The 26230-nt window shown below is 47.6% G+C and overlaps 1 protein-coding gene across 4 annotated transcripts in view; it reads left to right on the top strand.

Moving 5' to 3' along the window:
* KCNE3 (potassium voltage-gated channel subfamily E regulatory subunit 3) overlaps window positions 1–25298 on the top strand; it is a 48796-nt gene extending 23498 nt beyond the window's left edge. For 3 of the 4 annotated variants that reach the window (XM_072133813.1, XM_072133814.1, XM_072133810.1), the window contains exon 4: window positions 24001–25298. In XM_072133813.1, the coding sequence (XP_071989914.1) occupies window positions 24053–24352 (300 nt within the window). In that variant the 5' untranslated portion in view covers window positions 24001–24052 and the 3' untranslated portion in view covers window positions 24353–25298. Of the gene's footprint in view, window positions 1–4582; window positions 4730–24000 lie in introns of those variants that run through there. The other variant, XM_072133811.1, reaches the window with a different exon arrangement.
* Window positions 25299–26230: the final 932 nt, after the last annotated feature.

Genomic DNA, 26230 nt, shown 5'->3' with positions numbered 1-26230 from the left:
GAGGAGCTCACTACATACACATTATACACCACCACTAGGGGGAGCTCACTACATACAGATTATACACCACCACTAGGGGGAGATCACTACATACACATTATACACCACCACTAGGGGGAGATCACTACATACACATTATACACCACCACTAGGGGGAGATCACTACATACACATTATACACCACCACTAGGGGGGGATCACTACATACTGATCATACACCACCACTAGGGGGAGATCACTACATACAGATTATACACCACCACTAGGAGGAGCTCACTACATACACATTATACACCACCACTAGGGGGAGCTCAGTACATACAGATTATACACCACCACTAGGGGGAGATCACTACATACAGATTATACACCACCACTAGGAGGAGATCACTACATACAGATTATACACCACCACTAGGGGGAGATCACTACATACACATTATACACCACCACTAGGGGGAGATCACTACATACACATTATACACCACCACTAGGGGGAGATCACTACATACACATTATACACCACCACTAGGGGGAGATCACTACATACACATTATACACCACCACTAGGGGGAGATCACTACATACAGATTATACACCACCACTAGGAGATCACTACATACACATTATACAGCCACCACTAGGGGGAGATCACTACATACAGATTATACAGCCACCACTAGGGGGAGCTCACTACATACAGATTATACACCACCACTAGGGGGAGCTCACTGCATACAGATTATACACCACCACTAGGAGATCACTACATACACATTATACACAACCACTAGGGAGAGATCACTACATGCAGATTATACACCACCACTAGGGGGAGCTCACTACATACAGATTATACACCACCACTAGGGGGAGATCACTACATACAGATTATACAGCCACCACTAGGGGGAGATCACTACATGCAGATTATACACCACCACTAGGGGGAGCTCACTACATACAGATTATATACCACCACTAGGAGGAGCTCACTACATACAGATTATACAGCCACCACTAGGGGGAGATCACTACATGCAGATTATACACCACCACTAGGGGGAGCTCACTACATACAGATTATACACCACCACTAGGAGATCACTACATACACATTATACACCACCACTAGGGGGAGATCACTACATGCAGATTATACAGCCACCACTAGGAGGAGCTCACTACATACAGATTATACACCACCACTAGGGGGAGCTCACTACATACTGATTATACACCACCACTAGGGGGAGCTCACTACATACAGATTATACACCACCACTAGGAGGAGCTCACTACATACAGATTATACAGCCACCACTAGGAGGAGATCACTACATACTGATTATACAGCCACCACTAGGGGGAGATCACTACATACATTTTATACAGCCACCACTAGGGGGAGCTCACTACATACAGATTATACACCACCACTAGGGGGAGATCACTAAATGCAGATTATACACCACCACTAGGAGGAGATCACTACATACAGATTATACACCACCACTAGAGGGAGATCACTACATGCAGATTATACACCACCACTAGGGGGAGATCACTACATACAGATTATACATCCACAACTAGGGGGAGATCACTACATACAGATTATACACCACCACTAGGGGGAGCTCACTACATACAGATTATACAGCCACCACTAGGGGGAGATCACTACATACAGATTATACAGCCACCACTAGGGGGAGCTCACTACATACAGATAATACAGTCACCACTAGGGGGAGATCACTACGTGCAGATTATACAGTCACCACTAGGAGGAGCTCACTACGTGCAGATTATACAGTCACCACTAGGAGGAGCTCACTACATACAGATTATACACCACCACTAGGGGGAAATCACTACATACAGATTATACACCACCACTAGGGGGAGATCACTACATACAGATTATACATCCACCACTAGGGGGAGCTCATTACATACAGATTATACAGTCACCACTAGGGGGAGCTCACTACATACAGATTATACACCACCACTAGGGGGAGATCACTACATACAGATTATACACCACCACTAGGGGGAGATCACTACATACAGATTATACATCCACCACTAGGGGGAGCTCATTACATACAGATTATACACCACCACTAGGGGGAGATCACTACATACAGATTATACACCACCACTAGGGGGAGATCACTACATACAGATTATACACCACCACTAGGGGGAGCTCACTACTTACAGATTATATATCCACCACTAGGGGGAGCTCACTACATACGGATTATACATCCTCCACTAGGGGGAGCTCACTACATATGGATTATACATACACCACTAGGGGGAGCTCACTACATACAGATTATACAGTCACTACTAGGGGGAGCTCACTACATACAAATTATACAGTCACCAGTAGGGGTAGATCACTACATACAGATTATACAGTCACCAGTAGGGGTAGATCACTACATACAGATTATACACCACCACTAGGGGGAGCTCACTACATACAGAATATACAGCCACCACTAGGGGGAGCTCACTACATACAGATTATACAGTCACCACTAGGGGGAGCTCACTACATACAGATTATACACCACCACTAGGAGGAGCTCACTACATACAGATTATACACCACCACTAGGGGGAGCTCTCTACATACAGATTATACACCACCACTAGGAGGAGCTCTCTACATACAGATTATACACCATCACCTGGGGGAGATCACTACATACAGATTATACAGCCACCACTAGGGGGAGCACACTATCTACAGATTATACAGCCACCACTAGGGGGAGCTCACTACATACAGATTATACACCACCACTAGGGGGAGCTCACTACATACAGATTATACACCACAACTAGGGGGAGATCACTACATACTGATCATACACCACCACTAGGGGGAGATCACTACATACAGATTATACATCCACCACTAGGGGGAGCTCACTACATACAGAATATACAGTACCACTAGGGGGAGCTCACTACATACAGATTATACACCACCACTAGGGGTAGCTCACTACATACAGATTATACACCACCACTAGGGGGGCTCACTACATAATAATAAATAATAACAGATTATACACCACCACTAGGGGGAGCTCACTACATACGGATTATACAGCCACCACTAGGGGGAGCTCACTACATACAGGTTATACACCACCACTAGGAGGAGCTCACTACATACAGATTATACACCACCACTAGGGGGAGATCACTACATACGGATTATACAGCCACCACTAGGGGGAGCTCACTACATACAGATTATACAGCCACCACTAGGGGGAGCTCACTACATACAAATTATACAGTCATCACTAGGGGGAGCTCACTACATACAGATTATACAGCCACCACTAGGGGGAGCTCACTACATACAAATTATACAGTCACCACTAGGGGTAGATCACTACATACCGATTATACACCACCACTAGGGGGAGCTCAGTACATACAGATTATACAGCCACCACTAGGGGGAGCTCACTACATACAGATTTTACACTACCACTAGGAGGAGCTCACTACATACAGATTATACACCACCACTAGGGGGAGCTCACTACATACAGATTATATACCACCACTAGGGGGAGCTCACTACATACAGATTATACATCACCACTAGGGGGAGCTCACTACATACGGATTAGACAGCCACCACTAGCGGGAGCTCACTACATACAGATTATACAGCCACCACTAGGTGGAGCTCACTACACACAAATTATACACCACCACTAGGAGGAGCTCACTACATACAGATTTTACACCACCACTAGGGGGAGCTCACTACATACAGATTGTACAGTCACCACTAGGAGGAGCTCACTACATACAGATTATACACCACCACTAGGGGGAGATCACTACATACAGATTATACACCACCACTAGGGTGAGCTCACTACATACAGATTATACACCACCACTAGGGGGAGCTCACTTTATACAGATTATATACCACCACCAGGGGGAGCTCACTACATACAGATTATACATCACCACTAGGAGGAGCTCACTACATACAGATTATACACCATCACTAGGGCGAGCTCCTTACATACGGATTATACAGTCACCACTAGGAGGAGCTCACTACATATGGATTATACACCACCACTAGGGGGAGCTCACTACATACAGATTATACAGCCACCACTAGGGGGAGCTCACTACATACAGATTATACACCACCACTAGGGGGAGCTCACTACATACAAATTATACACCACCACTAGGGGGAGCTCACTACATACAGATTATACACCACCACTAAGGGTAGATCTATACAGACGTCACTGTACGTGGTTAACTCCCCCTAGTGGTGGCTGCAGATAGCATTTATGACAGTGGTCAGGGCCAGGCTCCTCTTTGGTTGTATAGTAGTTGTGCGCATCATTTCACTACAAGGCGGAGTATGAGGGGGACATTATGACTTCAGTGAAGACCTTGGACGTCAGACTCCTCTGCAGTATTTTTTGGAATCTGACAGTCTTACACTTTCTGGGAAGTGTCTATGAGAGAGGGCCGGTCACATGGAGAGATCGCTGAGAGACAGGGGAGGTGCAGGAGGAGCAGGGAGGGGAGACACTGAATGGAGAGGAGTGGAGCACTCACTCAGGTGGAGCTCACATGAAGCCTCACACTCCGGGAGGTGCACACTCACTGGAGGGACCGCTGTGTGGACACTTCCGCAGGATGACAAGTAAGACAATCAGCTGTTACTGTGATAAAGGGGGGCTCAGCAGTAAGGAAGGTTGGGGGCATCTATACTAAACAAAGAGAGCAGGGATCCCCCAAATATACTTGGGGTCTTAAATTGTAAAGTCACATTTTACTCTATGCTAGGACTAAATGTTCCATACTAACATGTTACATCTGTTCCTGGGAAAGCTGGGTGTTCCTGAAGCATGGTGTGTGCAGGGCTCTACTTTCCCAGGGTTATCACTGCAGTTTAGTTACGTAGCCTCCAGAAAGCTGGGTGATGGCCCCTGTAGGACAACCCCGCGATCAGCCAACTCTCCTCCAATCTGAGCTGCCACCCGGAGATGTCTCAAGGCTTCGGTCATTACGGGGCATCTCCTCTATGATTGCGGGGCATCTCCTCTATGATTGCGGGGCATCTCCTCTATGATTGCGGGGCATCTCCTCTGTGATTGCGGGGCATCTCCTCTGTGATTCCGGGGCATCTCCTCTGTGATTCCGGGGCATCTCCTCTATGATTGCGGGGTATCTCCTCTGTGATTTCGGGGCATCTCCTCTGTGATTGCGGGGGATCTCCTCTGTGATTGCGGGGGATCTCCTCTGTGATTGCGGGATATATACTCTATGATTGCGGGGTATCTCCTCTGTGATTGCGGGGCATCTCCTCTGTGATTGCGGGGCATCTCCTCTGTGATTGCGGGGCATCTCCTCTGTGATTTCGTGGCATCTCCTCTGTGATTTCGGGGCATCTCCTCTGTGATTCCGGGGCATCTCCTCTGTGATTCCGGGGCATCTCCTCTGTGATTCCAGGGCATCTCCTCTATGATTGCGGGGTATCTCCTCTGTGATTTCGGGGCATCTCCTCTGTGATTGCGGGGGATCTCCTCTGTGATTGCGGGGGATCTCCTCTGTGATTGCGGGATATATACTCTATGATTGCGGGGTATCTCCTCTGTGATTGCGGGGCATCTCCTCTGTGATTGCGGGGCATCTCCTCTGTGATTGCGGGGCATCTCCTCTGTGATTTCGTGGCATCTCCTCTGTGATTTCGGGGCATCTCCTCTGTGATTCCGGGGCATCTCCTCTGTGATTCCGGGGCATCTCCTCTGTGATTCCAGGGCATCTCCTCTATGATTGCGGGGTATCTCCTCAGTGATTGTTGGGGCATCTCCTCTGTGATGTTGGGGCATCTCCTCTGTGATTGCGGGGCATCTCCTCAGTGATTGTTGGGGCATCTCCTCTGTGATGTTGTGGCATCTCCTCAGTGATTGTTGGGTATCCCCTCTGTGATTGTTGGGGCATTTCCTCTGTGATGTTGGGGCATTTCCTCTGTGATGTTGGGGCATCTCCTCAGTGATTGTTGGGTATCCCCTCTGTGATTGTTGGGGCATCTCCTCAGTGATTGTTGGGGCATCTCCTCAGTGATTGTTGGGTATCCCCTCTGTGATTGTTGGGGCATTTCCTCTGTGATGTTGGGGCATCTCCTCAGTGATTGTTGGGTATCCCCTCTGTGATTGTTGGGGCATCTCCTCAGTGATTGTTGGGGCATCTCCTCAGTGATTGTTGGGGCATCTCCTCAGTGATTGTTGGGGCATCTCCTCAGTGATTGTTGGGTATCCCCTCTGTGATTGTTGGGGCATTTCCTCTGTGATGTTGGGGCATCTCCTCAGTGATTGTTGGGGCATCTCCTCTGTGATGTTGTGGCATCTCCTCAGTGATTGTTGGGGCATCTCCTCTGTGATGTTGGGGCATCTCCTCTGTGATGTTGGGGCATCTCCTCTGTGATTGTTGTGGCATCTCCTCTGTGATGTTGGGGCATCTCCTCTGTGATTGTTGTGGCATCTCCTCTGTGATGTTGGGGCATCTCCTCTGTGATTGTTGGGGCATTTCCTCAGTGATGTTGGGGCATCTCCTCAGTGATTGTTGGGGCATCTCCTCTGTGATGTTGGGGCATCTCCTCAGTGATTGTTGGGGCATCTCCTCTGTGATGTTGGGGCATCTCCTCAGTGATTGTTGGGGTATCCCCTCTGTGATGTTTGGGCATCTCCTCTGTGAATGCAGGATATGTTCTCGGTGCGGCCTCTCATTTTTGGTTGTAGTATTCTTCCAAGAGTCTATAAATCTCTTGGCCTCTGGCGTCCTGTAATTATCAGGAGGAATCTTGCAAGTGTCTGCATGCACTGAGGACAACAGAGGGTGCGGCGCCCCCCAGCTGTGATACACCTGATTTATCAACAGTCCATGGACCAACTTCACATATCCCCCATCTAGACATCTCCTGACCTCATCCAGCTACAAACATGACCCATCTCCTGACATCATCCAGCTACACATATCACCCATCTCCTGACATCACATCACCCATTTGATGACATCACATCACCCATTTCCTGACATCACCCAGCCTGTGTTGCTGTGCGGCGGAGGACTGAGGCGGGCCATGCCACACTTGATGTATCACTTCCCTTTATCTATCCTGGAAGTGCTGCCACTTCTTGTGCCCCTTCACATACCAATCTGCAGGGGTGGACTCACAAGTGTGCAGGAGGGTACAGAGGGCACAGCCCTGTTCAGCTCTTGTCTGGGCTGGATGAGACTGTAACAAACCCTCAGTTGAGCGCAGACCTCGCTATGTACAGTACAGGGTTTGTAGTCTGTGCACAGAACTGTATCCAGTCTAGACAATGCTCTGTGAGCTAAACACAGCAGCAGCTTCACTAATCTCTCTTCTATCAGTCTGTAGTCCGGGCTGTTTTGCTCACAGAGCATTGTCTTGACTGGATGCATTTGTAACAAACCCTCAACAGCAGCCAGTGGGTATAATTGTATCGAGTGTAGATAATGCTCTATGAGCTCAACACATCCACAGCAACTGCATGAATCTGATGGTTAGTCACAATGGACCAGTCTGTAGCCTAGTCTCCCCTTCTCAGATGAGATCAGGACTAGCGCTGTCCAGAGTTAACACCTATAAGAGTTCATTCACTGACAGCCGGCAGAGATCTTTAAAAAACTAGGTTTTTGTAGTTAAAGACCCAGACATCCTCTTTAACATCTGCTCTTGGACAGGGGATATCCTCCTCTGCAGAGCATCTCCATTATTCAGTGACAGTGACGGATGACACTGCAGGAACTTCAATGACAACTTCTTGGGGCTTTTGCAGGAAGCTTTTTGGAGCAGATCCTGGAGGAAGTGGCAGGTGCTGTGTCGGATATGAAACTTCTCCTTTGTGTTATGTGTGAGAAGGTCTCCATTGTTTCCAGCAGGTGCTCTGCTCCAGGGGCTTCACCATCTCCCCGTGTCATCTGCAGAATCTGACCTCACCGATACACTCTGCAGATTATTGCACCGCAGTTTGCTATACAAATAACAGGAAGGTCATCTGGAAGCACAGAAACGCTGCACTGCTGGAGAGGAGGGAGATGGAGCTGCAGTCTCTGTATCTGTGGGACTACATGCTGCCATACGGGAGGAGGGAGATGCAGCTTCAGCTTCTCTCTGTCCCGTGGGACTGCATGCTGTTATAGGGAGCAGAGGGAGGTGCAGCTGCAGCGCCTCTCTATGTGAGTGAAGATTGTGGGATGGGTGAGGAGGGTGACACAGCTTCCCTCTCTCTTTCTGTAGGACTCATGCTGTGATCAGTGAAAATGGAGAAGTGGGAGCTATTCCCTGTGTCTGTGAGACTGCATGCTGTGGGAGGGGTGAGGAGGGATATGTAGCTGCACCTTCTTTCCCTGTGTCTGTGAGACTGCATGCTGTGGGAGGGGTGAGGAGGGATATGTAGCTGCACCTTCTCTCCCTGTGTCTGTGAGACTGCATGCTGTGGGAGGGGTGAGGAGGGATATGTAGCTGCACCTTCTTTCCCTGTGTCTGTGAGACTGCATGCTGTGGGAGGGGAGAGGAGGGATATGTAGCTGCACCTTCTCTCCCTGTGTCTGTGAGACTGCATGCTGTGGGATGGAAGAGGAGGGATATGTAGCTGCACCTTCTTTCCCTGTGTCTGTGAGACTGCATGCTGTGGGAGGGGTGAGGAGGGATATGTAGCTGCACCTTCTCTCCCTGTGTCTGTGAGACTGCATGCTGTGGGAGGGGTGAGGAGGGATATGTAGCTGCACCTTCTCTCCCTGTGTCTGTGAGACTGCATGCTGTGGGAGGGGTGAGGAGGGATATGTAGCTGCACCTTCTCTCCCTGTGTCTGTGAGACTGCATGCTGTGGGAGGGGTGAGGAGGGATATGTAGCTGCACCTTCTTTCCCTGTGTCTGTGAGACTGCATGCTGTGGGAGGGGAGAGGAGGGATATGTAGCTGCACCTTCTCTCCCTGTGTCTGTGAGACTGCATGCTGTGGGATGGAAGAGGAGGGATATGTAGCTGCACCTTCTTTCCCTGTGTCTGTGAGACTGCATGCTGTGGGAGGGGTGAGGAGGGATATGTAGCTGCACCTTCTCTCCCTGTGTCTGTGAGACTGCATGCTGTGGGAGGGGTGAGGAGGGATATGTAGCTGCACCTTCTCTCCCTGTGTCTGTGAGACTGCATGCTGTGGGAGGGGTGAGGAGGGATATGTAGCTGCACCTTCTCTCCCTGTGTCTGTGAGACTGCATGCTGTGGGAGGGGTGAGGAGGGATATGTAGCTGCACCTTCTCTCCCTGTGTCTGTGAGACTGCATGCTGTGGGAGGGGTAAGGAGGGATATGTAGCTGCACATTCTCTCCCTGTGTCTGTGAGACTGCATGCTGTGGGAGGGGAGAGAAGGGAAATGTAGCTGCACCTTCTTTCCCTGTGTCTGTGAGACTGCATGCTGTGGGAGGGGTGAGGAGGGATATGTAGCTGCACCCTCTCTCCCTGTGTCTGTGAGACTGCATGCTGTGGGAGGGGTAAGGAGGGATATGTAGCTGCACCTTCTCTCCCTGTGTCTGTGAGACTGCATGCTGTGGGAGGGGTGAGGAGGGATATGTAGCTGCACCTTCTCTCCCTGTGTCTGTGAGACTGCATGCTGTGGGAGGGGTGAGGAGGGATATGTAGCTGCACCTTCTCTCCCTGTGTCTGTGAGACTATATGCTGTGGGAGGGGAGAGGAGGGATATGTAGCTGCACCTCTTCTCCCTGTGTCTGTGAGACTGCATGCTGTGGGAGGGGAGAGGAGGGATATGTAGCTGCACCTCTTCTCCCTGTGTCTGTGAGACTGCATGCTGTGGGAGGGGTGAGGAGGGATATGTAGCTGCAACTTCTTTCCCTGAGTTTGTGAGACTGCATGCTGTGGGAGGGGTGAGGAGGGATATGTAGCTGCACCTTCTCTCCCTGTGTCTGTGAGACTGCATGCTGTGGGAGGGGTGAGGAGGGATATGTAGCTGCACATTCTCTCCCTGTGTCTGTGAGACTGCATGCTGTGGGAAGGGTGAGGAGGGAAATGTAGCTGCAACTTCTCTCCCTGTGTATGTGAGACTGCATGCTGTGGGATGGGTGAGGAGGGATATGTAGCTGCACCTTCTCTCCCTGTGTATGTGAGACTGCATGCTGTGGGAGGGGAGAGGAGGGATATGTAGCTGCACCTTCTCTCCCTGTGTCTGTGAGACTGCATGCTGTGGGAGGGGTGAGGAGGGATATGTAGCTGCACCCTCTCTCCCTGTGTCTGTGAGACTGCATGCTGTGGGAGGGGTGAGGAGGGATATGTAGCTGCACCTTCTTTCCCTGTGTCTGTGAGACTGCATGCTGTGGGAGGGGTGAGGAGGGATATGTAGCTGCACATTCTCTCCCTGTGTCTGTGAGACTGCATGCTGTGGGAGGGGTGAGGAGGGATATGTAGCTGCACCTTCTCTCCCTGTGTCTATGAGACTGCATGCTGTGGGAAGGGTGAGGAGGGATATGTAGCTGCAACTTCTTTCCCTGTGTCTGTGAGACTGCATGCTGTGGGAGGGGTGAGGAGGGATATGTAGCTGCACCTTCTTTCCCTGTGTCTGTGAGACTGCATGCTGTGGGAGGGGTGAGGAGGGATATGTAGCTGCACATTCTCTCCCTGTGTCTGTGAGACTAAATGCTGTGGGAGGGGTGAGGAGGGATATGTAGCTGCACCTTCTCTCCCTGTGTCTGTGAGACTGCATGCTGTGGGAGGGGTGAGGAGGGATATGTAGCTGCACATTCTCTCCCTGTGTCTGTGAGACTGCATGCTGTGGGAGGGGTGAGGAGGGATATGTAGCTGCACCTTCTTTCCCTGTGTCTGTGAGACTGCATGCTGTGGGAGGGGTGAGGAGGGATATGTAGCTGCACATTCTCTCCCTGTGTCTGTGAGACTAAATGCTGTGGGAGGGGTGAGGAGGGATATGTAGCTGCACCTTCTTTCCCTGTGTCTGTGAGACTGCATGCTGTGGGAGGGGTGAGGAGGGATATGTAGCTGCACCTTCTCTCCCTGTGTCTATGAGACTGCATGCTGTGGGAGAGGTGAGGAGGGATGTGTAGCTGCAACTTCTCTCCCTGTGTCTGTGAGACTGCATGCTGTGGGAGGGGTGAGGAGGGATATGTAGCTGCACATTCTCTCCCTGTGTCTGTGAGACTAAATGCTGTGGGAGGGGTGAGGAGGGATATGTAGCTGCACCTTCTCTCCCTGTGTCTGTGAGACTGCATGCTGTGGGAGGGGTGAGGAGGGATATGTAGCTGCACATTCTCTCCCTGTGTCTGTGAGACTGCATGCTGTGGGAGGGGTGAGGAGGGATATGTAGCTGCACCTTCTCTCCCTGTGTCTATGAGACTGCATGCTGTGGGAAGGGTGAGGAGGGATATGTAGCTGCAACTTCTTTCCCTGTGTCTGTGAGACTGCATGCTGTGGGAGGGGTGAGGAGGGATATGTAGCTGCACATTCTCTCCCTGTGTCTGTGAGACTGCATGCTGTGGGAGGGGTGAGGAGGGATATGTAGCTGCACCTTCTTTCCCTGTGTCTGTGAGACTGCATGCTGTGGGAGGGGTGAGGAGGGATATGTAGCTGCACATTCTCTCCCTGTGTCTGTGAGACTAAATGCTGTGGGAGGGGTGAGGAGGGATATGTAGCTGCACCTTCTTTCCCTGTGTCTGTGAGACTGCATGCTGTGGGAGGGGTGAGGAGGGATATGTAGCTGCACATTCTCTCCCTGTGTCTGTGAGACTAAATGCTGTGGGAGGGGTGAGGAGGGATATGTAGCTGCACCTTCTCTCCCTGTGTCTGTGAGACTGCATGCTGTGGGAGGGGTGAGGAGGGATATGTAGCTGCACATTCTCTCCCTGTGTCTGTGAGACTAAATGCTGTGGGAGGGGTGAGGAGGGATATGTAGCTGCACCTTCTTTCCCTGTGTCTGTGAGACTGCATGCTGTGGAAGGGGTGAGGAGGGATATGTAGCTGCACATTCTCTCCCTGTGTCTGTGAGACTGCATGCTGTGGGAGGGGTGAGGAGGGATATGTAGCTGCACATTCTCTCCCTGTGTCTGTGAGACTGCATGCTGTGGGAGGGGTGAGGAGGGATATGTAGCTGCACCTTCTCTCCCTGTGTCTATGAGACTGCATGCTGTGGGAGAGGTGAGGAGGGATGTGTAGCTGCAACTTCTCTCCCTGTGTCTGTGAGACTGCATGCTGTGGGAGGGGTGAGGAGGGATATGTAGCTGCACCTTCTCTCCCTGTGTCTGTGAGACTGCATGCTGTGGGAGGGGTGAGGAGGGATATGTAGCTGCACCTCTTCTCCCTGTGTCTGTGAGACTGCATGCTGTGGGAAGGGTGAGGAGGGATATGTAGCTGCACATTCTCTCCCTGTGTCTGTGAGACTGCATGCTGTGGGATGGGAGAGGAGGGAAATGTAGCTGCACCTTCTTTCCCTGTGTCTGTGAGACTGCATGCTGTGGGAGGATTGAGGAGGGATATGTAGCTGCACCCTCTCTCCCTGTGTCTGTGAGACTGCATGCTGTGGGAGGGGTGAGGAGGGATATGTAGCTGCACCTTCTTTCCCTGTGTCTGTGAGACTGCATGCTGTGGGAGGGGTGAGGAGGGATATGTAGCTGCACCTTCTCGCCCTATGTCTGTGAGACTGCATGCTGTGGAAGGGGTGAGGAGGGATATGTAGCTGCAACTTCTCTCCCTGTGTCTGTGAGACTGCATGCTGTGGGAGGGGAGAGGAGGGATATGTAGCTGCACCTTCTCTCCCTGTGTCTGTGAGACTGCATGCTGTGGGAGAGGTGAGGAGGGATATGTAGCTGCACATTCTCTCCCTGTGTCTGTGAGACTGCATGCTGTGGGAGGGGAGAGGAGGGATACGTCTTTCGTTCATTTCTTGTCTTGGAGCACAAGCCCTTATGTGACAATGCAGCAGAATGTCTTAAAGGGAATGTCATCCACTGGTGGTGATCCACTGACTCCTGCTGGGTGGAGTTCCCCTCGAAGCTTAGGATAAGACACAGAAAGCTCAGAGGAAACAGGTTGTTATTTACAAGACGTCTCTGAGCTGCGGCATCTTCCTGTTTTCAGAAGTGACATTAGATGGGACAGAAATACAGAATAGTGGGGGGGAGGGGGGGGGGGGCGCTTCCTCCTAAACCAAACATCTTATTACTGTACAGGAATATGCTGCGTCATGCAGTGATATGAGGACATGTGCTAGGTGTATGTGCCATTCAGGAGCCTGGGAAAGCTGGAAATCACCCACTGGACCAGATTACATATTAAACAGATTTTCATATTTTACCAATGTGCAGCGGGAGACACATTCATGAGGACCGGAGCTGGCGGGTGACACCCCGGAACGCCCCAATCTGTGCACCGCAACACAATCCTGCTTCAGTGTGACATAACTGCCCCATGCCCTGTGCCCACCACCACCCAGGGGCACATATCCCACCTGCAGATACAAGGGCAGTGTATGGCGGCAGCACCTTCAGTATCCCATAATGCTGTATACACCTCAGTGTACAGCTCCACCATGTCTCCTATAACATTCCCTCACTACAGATAAGACGTTCCCTGAGGCATAAACAAAGCCGCATTCACAGGATCTCACCCTGACGTCTCCCATTGTCCTACAGGCGCTCCCTACTCTGCCGACATCATGTGTAATAGTAATAATACAATAATATAATAATACCGACAACAAGTGCCGCATTCATACTGCTCTCACACAGCACTATACATAAGTAACAGGCACTGCTATAGACAGGGGGCAGTATTATAGTAGTTATATTCTTGTACATAGGGGGCAGTATTATAGTAGTTATATTCCTGTACATAGGGAGCAGTATTATAGTAGTTATATTCCTGTACATAGGGGGCAGTATTATAGTAGTTATATTCCTGTACATAGGGGGCAGTATTATAGTAGTTATATTCTTGCACACAGGGGGCAGTATTATAGTAGTTATATTCCTGTACATAGGAGGCAGTATTATAGTAGTTATATTCTTGTACATAGGGGGCAGTATTATAGTAGTTATATTCTTGTACATAGGGGCAGTATTATAGTAGTTATATTCCTGTACATAGGGGGCAGTATTATAGTAGTTATATTCCTGTACATAGGGGGCAGTATTATAGTAGTTATATTCCTGTACATAGGGGGCAGTATTATAGTAGTTATATTCTTGTACATAGGGGCAGTATTATAGTAGTTATATTCCTGTACATAGGGGGCAGTATTATAGTAGTTATATTCCTGTACATAGGGGGCAGTATTATAGTAGTTATATTCTTGTACATAGGGGGCAGTATTATAGTAGTTATATTCCTGTACATAGGAGGCAGTATTATAGTAGTTATATTCTTGTACATAGGGGGCAGTATTATAGTAGTTATATTCTTGTACATAGGGGGCAGTATTATAGTAGTTATATTCTTGTACATAGGGGGCAGTATTATAGTATTTATATTCTTGTACATAGGGGGCAGTATTATAGTAGTTATATTCTTGTACATAGGGGGCAGTATTATAGTAGTTATATTCTTGTACATAGGGGGCAGTATTATAGTAGTTATATTCTTGTACATAGGGGGCAGTATTATAGTAGTTATATTCCTGTACATAGGGGGCAGTATTTTAGTAGTTATATTCTTGTACATAGGGGGCAGTATTATAGTAGTTATATTCCTGTACATAGGGGGCAGTATTATAGTAGTTATATTCCTGTACATAGGGGGCAGTATTCTAGTAGTTATATTCTTGTACATAGGGGGCAGTATTATAGTAGTTATATTCTTGTACATAGGGGGCAGTATTATAGTAGTTATATTCCTGTACATAGGGGGCAGTATTATAGTAGTTATATTCTTGTACATAGGGGCAGTATTATAGTAGTTATATTCTTGTACATAGGGGGCAGTATTATAGTAGTTATATTCTTGTACATAGGGGGCAGTATTATAGTAGTTATATTCCTGTACATAGGGGGCAGTATTATAGTAGTTATATTCTTGTACATAGGGGGCAGTATTATAGTAGTTATATTCTTGTACATAGGGGGCAGTATTATAGTAGTTATATTCCTGTACATAGGGGGCAGTATTATAGTAGTTATATTCTTGTACATAGGGGCAGTATTATAGTAGTTATATTCTTGTACATAGGGGGCAGTATTATAGTAGTTATATTTTTGTACATAGGGGGCAGTATTATAGTAGTAATATTCTTGTACATAGGGGGCAGTACTTTAGTAGTCATATTCTTGTACATAGGGGGCAGTATTATAGTAGTTATATTCTTGTACATAGGGGGCAGTATTATAGTAGTTATATTCTTGTACATAGGGGGCAGTATTATAGTAGTTATATTCTTGTACATAGAGGCAGTATTATAGTAGTTATATTCTTGTACATAGGGGCAGTATTATAGTAGTTATATTCTTGTACATAGGGGCAGTATTATAGTAGTTATATTCTTGTACATAGGGGGCAGTATTATAGTAGTTATATTCTTGTACATAGGGGGCAGTATTATAGTAGTTATATTCTTGTACATAGGGGGCAGTATTATAGTAGTTATATTCTTGTACATAGGGGGCAGTATTATAGTAGTTATATTCTTGTACATAGGGGGCAGTATTATAGTAGTTATATTCTTGTACATAGGGGGCAGTATTATAGTAGTTATATTCTTGTACATAGGAGGCAGTATTATAGTAGTTATATTCTTGTACATAGGGGGCAGTTTTATAGTAGTTATATTCCTGTACATAGGGAGCAGTATTATAGTAGTTATATTCTTGTACATGGGGGGCACTATTATAGTAGTTATATTCTTGTACATGGGGGGCAGTATTATAGTAGTTATATTCTTGTACATAGGGGGCAGTATTATAGTAGTTATATTCTTGTACATAGGGGGCAGTATTATAGTAGTTATATTCTTGTACATAGGGGGTAGTATTATAGTAGTTATATTCCTGTACATAGTGGGCAGTATTATAGTAGTTATATTCCTGTACATAGGGGGATTATTATAGTAGTTATATTCTTGTACATAGGGGGCAGTATTATAGTAGTTATATTCTTGTACATAGGGGGCAGTATTATAGTAGTTATATTCTTGTACATAGGGGGCAGTATTATAGTAGTTATATTCTTGTACATAGGGGGCAGTATTATAGTAGTTATATTCTTGTACAGAGGGGGATTATTATAGTAGTGATATTCTTGTACATAGGGGGCAGTATTATAGTAGTTATATTCTTGTACATAGGGGGCAGTATTATAGTAGTTATATTCCTGTACATAGGGGACAGTATTATAGTAGTTATATTCCTGTACATAGGGGGCAGTATTATAGTAGTTATATTGTTGTACATAGGGGCAGTATTATAGTAGTTATATTCTTGTACATAGAGGGCAGTATTATAGTAGTTATATTCTTGTACATAGGGGGCAGTATTATAGTAGTTATATTCTTGTACATAGGGGGCAGTATTATAGTAGTTATAGTCTTGTACATAGGGGGCAGTATTATAGTAGTTATATTCTTGTACATAGGGGGGGCAGTATTATAGTAGTTATATTCTTGTACATAGGGGGCAGTATTATAGTAGTTATATTCTTGTACATAGGGGGCAGTATTATAGTAGTTATATTCTTGTACATAGGGGGATTATTATAGTAGTGATATTCTTGTACATAGGGGGCAGTATTATAGTAGTTATATTCTTGTACATAGGGGGATTATTATAGTAGTTATATTCTTGTACATAGGGGGCAGTATTATAGTAGTTATATTCTTGTACATAGGGGGCAGTATTATAGTAGTTATATTCCTGTACATAGGGGGCAGTATTATAGTAGTTATATTCCTGTACATAGGGGGCAGTATTATAGTAGTTATATTCTTGTACATAGGGGGCAGTATTATAGTAGTTATATTCTTGTACATAGGGGGCAATTTTTATTAGTAAAAACAGACAAAAAAAAATATATATAACAATACATTCTCATCAGAATGATCAAACAATTATTTAACAGAAATCATACATATCAGAATATAATAAATTGATGATAATATTAACTTAAACAAAATCCATCACTGGTAAGAAGGGAAATTAGGAAATTACATGACATGATCAATTACCCCAGATATATGTTCCTCCATAACTCAACATAATTACCCTTTTTGCTAACCTCTATGGATCGTATCCACCTCAGCTCTGATAGTATTTGGGTTACAGCGGTCATAGGCTGGAAGGACTCGCTGTGTGCAGACACTCTGGTCCTGGTGTGCCAGTGGTAATATTTGAGAACGGTGATGATCAGGTACATGGTCCCCCTGTCGATGCCGGTTACTTGTGAAGTCATACCATAGATGATCTCTGGGTATTTGAGAGACTGTAGACTTGGTATCCTAAGCCTGCGGGACACCTCCTGCCATATCCACCTCCCTCCCTGGCACTCGGTGGTAAAGTGCTCCATAGTCTCCTCCAGCTGACATCCTAAGGGGCACAAACGGTCAGTGACACTCAGAAACTTTAAATTTCCTCTGACAAAGAGCCTCCCATGCAAAGATAACCAGGCGATGTCATAGAACTTTGCGGGAAGCCTCGGACTATTGAGGAGCTTCAGACTCTCCTGCAGGGTGGCCGTTGTGCAGTCCCTCAGAGCTGGCTGAACAGTATAGAAGGTCCTACAGATATTAGTATACAGCGCCTTCCTGGTCCTACTCTCCAAAAATATCTTGTCTAGCCTCCACTTTTTCATGCACCTGAGACCATACTCCAGATACTGGGGGAGGAAGCCAGGAGTCCATCGGCCCCTCTTGAGACTGCCGCCTCGCACCCAAGACTCTGCAAAAGGCAATATCCAGTCCCTGACACTACTTACCCACAGGAGACCATTGTTTGAGTCCAGGCAACCAAAATTGACTTTCAGAAACATGGAGTCAAAGAAAACCCTTGGATTTAACATATCCAGCCCACCCTCTCTCCTCTGCAGGTAGGTGATCCCTCTTTTTACTGGGTTCAACCTGTTCCCCCATAAAAGCTGGAAGAACAGGCTAAAGAGCCTAGCGGAGAAAGATTCTGGCAAAGGAAAGACGACAGAGACGTAGAGGAAGACAGGGACCAGGTAAGTCTTCAGCAGAGTAACCCTTTCTCTATAGGTCAGCCTCCAGTTCTTCCATCGCTGAACCTTTGCATTTCCGGCTTCCAACTTCTCTTCCCAATTTAGTTTGGCATTATCTTCCCTCCCGAATTTAACCCCAAGGATTTTAATATGGGTGGAGGCCTTGGCGAACTGCGGTAGATCAAAGCCAGGAGCAGTATCCAATGTCCAGAAAGCTTGACTCTTCTCTAGGTTGACCAGAGACCCGGAGGCCTCTGAGTAACTTCTGATGGCTGCAGACAACATCTCCACCTCACGAGGTTCAGATATCACCACAGTCACATCATCCGCGTAGGCGACTACCTTCAAAGGCAAGCAATGGGGGACCGGCACCCCCTGAAAATCGCACCGCTGCAGTGATCGCAGAAACAAGTCTATGGCAAACACATACAGCAGTGGACTCAGGGGGCAGCCCTGTCTCACCCCGGCCTCTACTTCAAAAGTGTCCCCCTGCCAACCATTGATCAGAGGAAAGCTCTTCGCCTCTCTATATAAAGTTCTCAGCCAATCTATAAATTGTCCCGGAATACCGTACTTTGACAAAGTGGCCCATAGATAATCGTGATCAACCCTGTCAAAGGCTTTAGCCTGGTCCAGACCTACAACATATCTCCCACACCTCAGAGCTTTACATCTCTCAAACATCTCCCTTATCGAGATGACTGCTCCAGAGATGTTCCGCCCTTTTACTGTGCCGTACTGAGAGCCTGCCAACAGTGCCGGGGACAAACAGACTAATCTAGAAAACAGAATTTTTGCCAGAATCTTCCTGTCGACATTCAAGAGGGCGATCGGCCTCCAGTTCTTGATGTCGCTAGGCTCCTTACCTTTAGACAGCAGGATAAGGGAGGACACTCTCATGGATGGAGGCATCAGGTGATTCTCTAGACAGTTAGTAAACACATCCACAAGGATCGGGGCTAAGAGGTCTCTGAACTTCTTATAGAATTCAGCTGTAATACCATCAGGACCTGGTGCCTTCTTCAGATGCAACTTATCAATGGCCTCTTTAACCTCCTCCTCTGTTATTCCTGCTGTCAAAGGAGAAAAGTCCAAATCTCTAGTGTCAGGGCCTGGAGTTGCCTCCAAGAATTGAGCCATTTTCTCTTTATCCAAAACCTTCTTCTGAAATAATTCAGCATAGTACGATCTCACCACCCCCAGGATACCCTCCCGAGATTCCTGCAAAACTCCCTGGGAGTCAGTGAGACCTGTGATCGATTTCTTGGCCACACGTTCCCGGCAATTTTCATACGGATCAGGAACGCCCAGTTTTCCATAGTCGCGCTCGATAACCAGGGACGTGTAGCGACTGTACTGATACTGCTTTATTTCAGATTTCAGTCGGTCAATTTTATGTTTGTCCCCCCCTCCCGCCGAATACAGTGACTCCAATTCTTTCCGCAGCTTGAGATACTGGCCGTACTTGCTCTTACCCTTCTTCACTGACAGTCTCTTTAAGAGGGACCGGATCTCCTCCTTGACGTTCTCCCACCAGTCAGATATGTTGTCATAGAAGTCTACTCTCTGGAGCTGGTCCTGAAAAAGGGAGTGGACACAGTTCTGGACACAGACATCATCCAGGATGCTGGAATTGAGCCTCCATAACCCCCGACCAATGTCCGAGCAGTTAGAGGCTCCCATACAAAATAATAAGGCCAGATGGTCAGAATATGGGACAACTCTCTCGCTCATCCCACTTACATTCTCTGAGGGACTGACAAAAGCCATATCGATCCTGCTATGTCTGTCAGCACAGGAGTACGTGTACTTAGGTGTCCTACCACCCAGGGTGAACACATCACATAGATCGGCCTGTGATACGATGTTCTGTAGTACTTTTGAGTCTCTGACCACTGCTCTGCCCGAGGACCTGTCACCCGATGTCAAAGTAACATTAAAGTCGCCCGCCATTACAACAGGGATAGAGGTAAAAAGATATTGCTTCAGGTCATTAAACAGCTGGATTCTCTCTGTCACTGTCTGTGGGCCATAGATGTTGATCAGCCGGAGCCGCCTACCATGGATGGTCACTTCTAGCACCAGGCACCTCCCCATAGCGACCTCCGTCAGCCTGTGCACCGTCACGTCTGTGGTGTTAAACAGTATGGCGACCCCGGCGTACGGCTCCACAGCCAGTGACCAGTAAGAAGGACCAGACCGCCACTCACGCTCAGCCTCACGGAGATGCCCTAAGGTGGTCAGACGGGTCTCCTGCAGGAAGATGACATCAGCGTCCAGATATCTCAGGTGGTCATACACAGCGTGTCTGGTCCTTCTTATTTTAATGCTGTTAACGTTGCTAGAAGCAACTTTTAGAGAGAATCCAGCCATTATAACCAGAAAAGGCAGAGCAGTGACCCCCATCATCATGAGTCAGAGTCAAAGTCCTCCTGTCTTCCACCTGTCTCCATGTCTGAATCCTCAGCGGTATCTACAGGAGGGGGCTTCTTCTTAGTTGGAGGATCCCCTGTGTCCACCTCACACTCATTATCAATTCTTTCTAGCTCTTTTTCAAAGTCCCCATCTGACTCTGACAGAGCATCAAACCTGTTGGAGAGGACCATGACCCCGGCATCACCACTGGACTTCCTCCTGGTCTTAGGCTCCGCACTATACTCCTCAGGCCTACGGGAGGATTTGTCTTTTTTCTTCCTTTTATTCTTTTTCACCTCCTCATATTCAGTGGGTACTACAGAGGTGGCGGCCTGAGGTTGGTGTTGAGTTACAACCTTCACACTCCCCTGAGCACTGTCTGACTGCTGGGGTTCCGCATCACCTGACCCCTGTACCTCCCGCCTGGTCAGAATTTCCCCCAACACCAAGGCCTCCTCCTCTAAGGCATCTGCCTCCTGCACCATCTCATCATCAGAAAAGTCCCTGGCGATGTTATGCCAGGCCTCCGGGCAATCCTTGTGCGGGTGCCCAATCTCTCCGCAAAGGTTACACTTGACCGTCTCACAGGTGGCACTGAGATGGCCGATCTCCCCGCACAGGTTGCATTTAACTACCGTACATACTTTGGCCACGTGACCAATCCTACCACACCTAAAGCACTTTCGTGGCTGCCCGGGATAGAAGCAGACACCCTTTTCTCTACCTATATAGAAGGAGTTGGGGAGGTGCAGGGTAATGTTGTTGTATTGCCTCAGCTTCACCAGAACCTTCCACCCTCCAGTCCAGATACCGTCGGCGTCTCGGTTCTTAGTCAGGTCTGACAGCAGATCACAATGACGCCTGAGCCACACTAGAACATCCTGGGGAGGAACCGACTCGTTCCAGAATATAATATTCAGCGCCACGGTACCTGGCCTGGATATGGGGACAAACACAAACTTACACCAGCCATCAGTGTCCCTGAACCGGGGGAGTTTATCCCAGAATCTATCCAGACTGGACATAAGCTTAAAGCTGACATCATAGCCCTGTCTGTCTGGAAGGTTGATGACCGCCAGGATATCATCAGGTGTGAACCCCATCTGGCGGCACAGGAGATCCCGCACCACAAACCTCCTATCTGGGAGATCTTCCTTTGTGCCTCTGATCTTCAAGCGCACCACGTTCCTCCTCTTAAATGCCTGCCCTGTGTAGTGTGCGCCGGAGGTGAAAGAGGGAGCGCCGCGGCTCCAGGCATTTCTGGGAGGTTCCTGATGGGGCCCACTCTGATTACTGGGTGGAGGATCTGATCTAGAGGGACCTGACTCTACTAGGGGGCTCGATGTTAAAGGGGGGAAGTCACAAGCATCATTCTGCACCACCCCCTGCCCCCCATCCACCTCTATGTTATCCTCCGGTGGCTGTACCTCCCAGATAGACTGAGAGTCCCCTCTGTCCCCCGACCCCTCAGTTACAGCAGAATGTCCAACAGTGTCCCCAGTCTCAAGCACATTAGAGTTCTCCTGGGTCACCGCATCACCAAGACACATAGATGAAAGTCCACCATCAACAAACACTGCTGGGACTTGTGGTACTACAGGTCCATGCACCTGCTCTGGGACCGCTGCGGGGGTCTGTGGCTGATCTTGTGTCTGTCCCTTCTGGAATGAGAAGCTTGCAGGCTTGATAATCTGTGCAACATGTGGGGGGACAGGTCCTGCTTGTGCTGTAGGGGCCCGGGGCCCAGAGTCACAGCTCTGCCTCTGCTGGGAGAAGCGCTCTTGGTTCCTGTATGACTCAGCAAGGGGTCCCATCCTCTCCAGGACACAGTCCATATCCCTGACCACCTGTGCCAGCTCTATGCCGAGTCCCTGCAGCTTAGTGTTATACAGGGTGCTGCTTTCAGGGTGCGCAGTTCTAAGTGAATACATACAGTCAATTTGCATTTGCAGCATTTTCTTGTGGTTAGTCAGCTCCCCCATCCTCCTTACCAGGGTAGGTATCTCCTCTGCCATCTGCAGCTCCGGTGCCCGTGCGGTCTCCTTCCCCTGCTGTGCTGGTCGGGGTGCAGCTCAAGATGGTTTGGGTGCACCTGTCTCCTTCCCAGGCTTGTGGCTTGCACTGGCAGGGGCCTGTTCACACTGTGCAGTGCTCATGGTAACAGTCTGCGGCTTTACTGCTGACCTGGTGCGGCCTGTAGCGGCCATGCTGGACACCACATCCCTCTGCTGCAGGTTTTCTTGCAGGGTTTGTCTCTCCAGGGACGTTCTCCTCTGTCTTGGTGCAGGAGTGGGGGGCTGTGCACCTGCTGCTGATCTCACACTCTGCTGCATCACCTGTGTTCCTCCACGCTGGCTGGTCATGGGACTTGCTGCTTTCACTACAGTATTCACGTTCAAATCTTTCTCTTTCTTCACAACAACAACATCATGTCCACAATCTTCATTACAAATCACTTTGGGATTTGCATCCCTTGTAGAAAGTTTGTGGGAGTTCACTCCCGATGTAGGCCTGGAAGCCTGGGCCTTGCCTGGGGAATCTCCCCACCCAGGGTGGCCCCGCCCTGGGCTAGCTCCAGACATGAGGAGGGTCAAGAGCTCACACCACACACAACCTCACCTCTAGGAGGCAGTATTATAGTAGTTATATTCTTGTACATAGGGGGCAGTATTATAGTAGTTATATTCCTGTACATAGGGGGCAGTATTATAGTAGTTATATTCCTGTACATAGGGGGCAGTATTATAGTAGTTATATTCTTGTACATAGGGGGCAGTGTTATAGTAGTTATATTCCTGTACATAGGGGCAGTATTATAGTAGTTATATTCTTGTACATAGGGGGCAGTATTATAGTAGTTATATTCTTGTACATAGGGGGCAGTATTATAGTAGTTAAATTCTTGTACATAGGGGGCAGTATTATAGTAGTTATATTCTTGTACATAGGGGGCAGTATTATAGTAGTTATATTCCTGTACATAGGGGGCAGTATTATAGTAGTTATATTCTTGTACATAGGGGGCAGTATTATAGTAGTTATATTCTTGTACATAGGGGGCAGTATTATAGTAGTTATATTCTTGTACATAGGGGGCAGTATTATAGTAGTTATATCCCTGTACATAGGGGGCAGTATTATAGTAGTTATATTCTTGTACATAGGGGGCAGTATTATAGTAGTTATATTCTTGTACATAGGGGACAGTATTATGGTAGTTATATTATTATACACCATTATACTTCAATACACATATTTTTCAGTAGAAATCTGTCAACACTGAATAAACCAAATGGCCAATAATTTTTTTTCCTCCTTTTCAGGTTTCTATATACTACACATGTGACAAGTGATCTTTTACCATCTCTTTAAGCCATGGAGACTACAAAGCCAATGGAAAAACTCTTGGAAAACCTTCACAGTGTTCTACAAGCCATAAACAAGACACTGAATAGTCCTCCGTGTCAACCTAATCTACAACTAAACGAGACGACCTCCAAAGTGGAGAGACCCGACCGGGATGATAAGGCCTACATCTTCATTATCTTCGTCATGTTCCTCTTCGCAGTGACGGTGGGCAGCTTAATCCTTGGATATACAAGGTCCAAGAAAGTGGACAAACGTAGTGATCCCTACCACATGTACATCAAAAACAGTCGTGTTTCAGTAATATGACTAGTGTGGACGTTGCTTATACTTTTGAATCTATGTGATGGTCATTAGCTTGGTCTTTGGGTGGAGGCATCTCCATGTGTCCAGATCAATGACTCTATGCTAGACAAGGACATAGACATGAAGATTGAGTTGGACAGCTGAAATGTTTTTTAATGATGCTGACACCATTGTGTAGAAGGCTCCAGAGGTGGAGAACACGGGAGGCCTTTGTAACTTCTCAAGCATCTACTGAGCTGAAGCTTAGAGTCTGAGGAACATCTTGGTACTCAAAATCCTATTACTTGTCTTAGACTTTCTCATTGGCACCAATAACAGTAGGACTGACCCATCAAGAAACCCAAAGATCCTCTCCTGGGCCTATGTTCTAACACAACAATGGTCCAGTTTAAAACAAGACAGTTTGAAGTCTTCTAGAATCTTTTTTCTTGGGGTTGGTAGAGGTTGGCCACAGAATAATTTTATGTGTTGACCCAATGAGCCCCAGTCTAACAGTGGACCATAATGATTGGACCATAGATGTATTGCACTTCCTTCTTATCGAAAGACTTGAGAAAACTGGACTTAAAACTGGACTACAATCTCCATTGTCTTCTTCGTATTAGTCATAAACTGTAGGGACACCAAACTCTTGAAGGCAGGCAGCCAAAGAGTTGACATTACCTTAACTCGGGATGCACAATGGAGCCAGAGAAGACATACCTCAAGGACGTCTGAGTCTGGAGAACATTCCTCCGTGACTATTGCAGGACTAGAGGGACCAAGCTGAAGACAGATGAATGTTTACCTGACGTAACATTGCTGCCCATGAGTAAATAGTCTATTAAATGGAGACAAGTCCTAACTTGAATTTTATTGTCTGTGTTCTAATCTCCTGGAAGAGGACATCTCGCCTACTAGCTTACCAAAGAATTAAAAGTGAAGTTTTATTTGTCCATCCAAAGCCACGGTCTACTGTCTATTGTTTTACATAATATATGATGATAGTCATGGTTGAAAGACCTAATTAACAGTTCATTAATGACCACTGATCTCTTAAGAGCTTCTGCTTGCACCATGGTAATTGGCATCATCCAACCTTCTTATAGATTATACAAATAATGGGAGTTTGTTGACCATAAAGGTCAGGCCACGGCAACACTGGCAACTGATGTCATGGGCCGCAGTCAAAGACTTAGTCTAGGTTTCTATTGATGCCAATGTTCCTTTCTTACGATAGCCTAAGAGGCCGTTGGGTATCATCTGGTGTCCAGTAGAAGACCTCATTTAGGTTTCTATTGATGACATAGTCTCTTGTTATGGTAGCCGAAGAGGCTGGGTGGCATATGGTGTCCAATAGAAGACCTCATCTAGATTTCTATTGTTGAAAATGTTCTGTTTCTTCAGTAGCCTAAGAGTCCATTGGGTAGGATCTGGTGTCCAGCAGAAGACCTCATCTAGATTTCTATTGATGACATAATTTCTTTACTACAGTAGCCTAAGAGGCCATTGAGTAGGATCTGGTGTCCAGCAGAAGACCTCATCTAGATTTCTATTGATGACATAATGGGGCACATTTACTTACCCGGCCCATTCGCGATCCAGCGGCGCGTTCTCTGCACAGGATTCGGGTCCGGCTGGGATTTAAGATGGTAGTTCCTCCGCCGTCCACCAGGTGGCGCTGCAGCGCCGAAAATAATCTTAACGCCCCGGAATGCACCATCCCATAGAAGGTGAAGGTGAGCGCTCCCCGAGCGACACATTTTCGGTTTTTAAATGCGGCGGTTTTTCCGAATACGTCGGGTTTTCGTTCGGCCACGCCCCCCCGATTTCTGTCGCGCGCATGCCGGCCCCGATGCGCCACAATCCGATCGCGTGCGCCAAAAACCCGGGGCAATTCAT

Source organism: Engystomops pustulosus, chromosome 2 (assembly GCF_040894005.1).
Source record: "Engystomops pustulosus chromosome 2, aEngPut4.maternal, whole genome shotgun sequence".
In the NCBI taxonomy this organism is placed as follows: Eukaryota; Metazoa; Chordata; class Amphibia; order Anura; family Leptodactylidae; genus Engystomops; species Engystomops pustulosus.
This window is presented reverse-complemented; position numbering and strand designations above follow the sequence as displayed.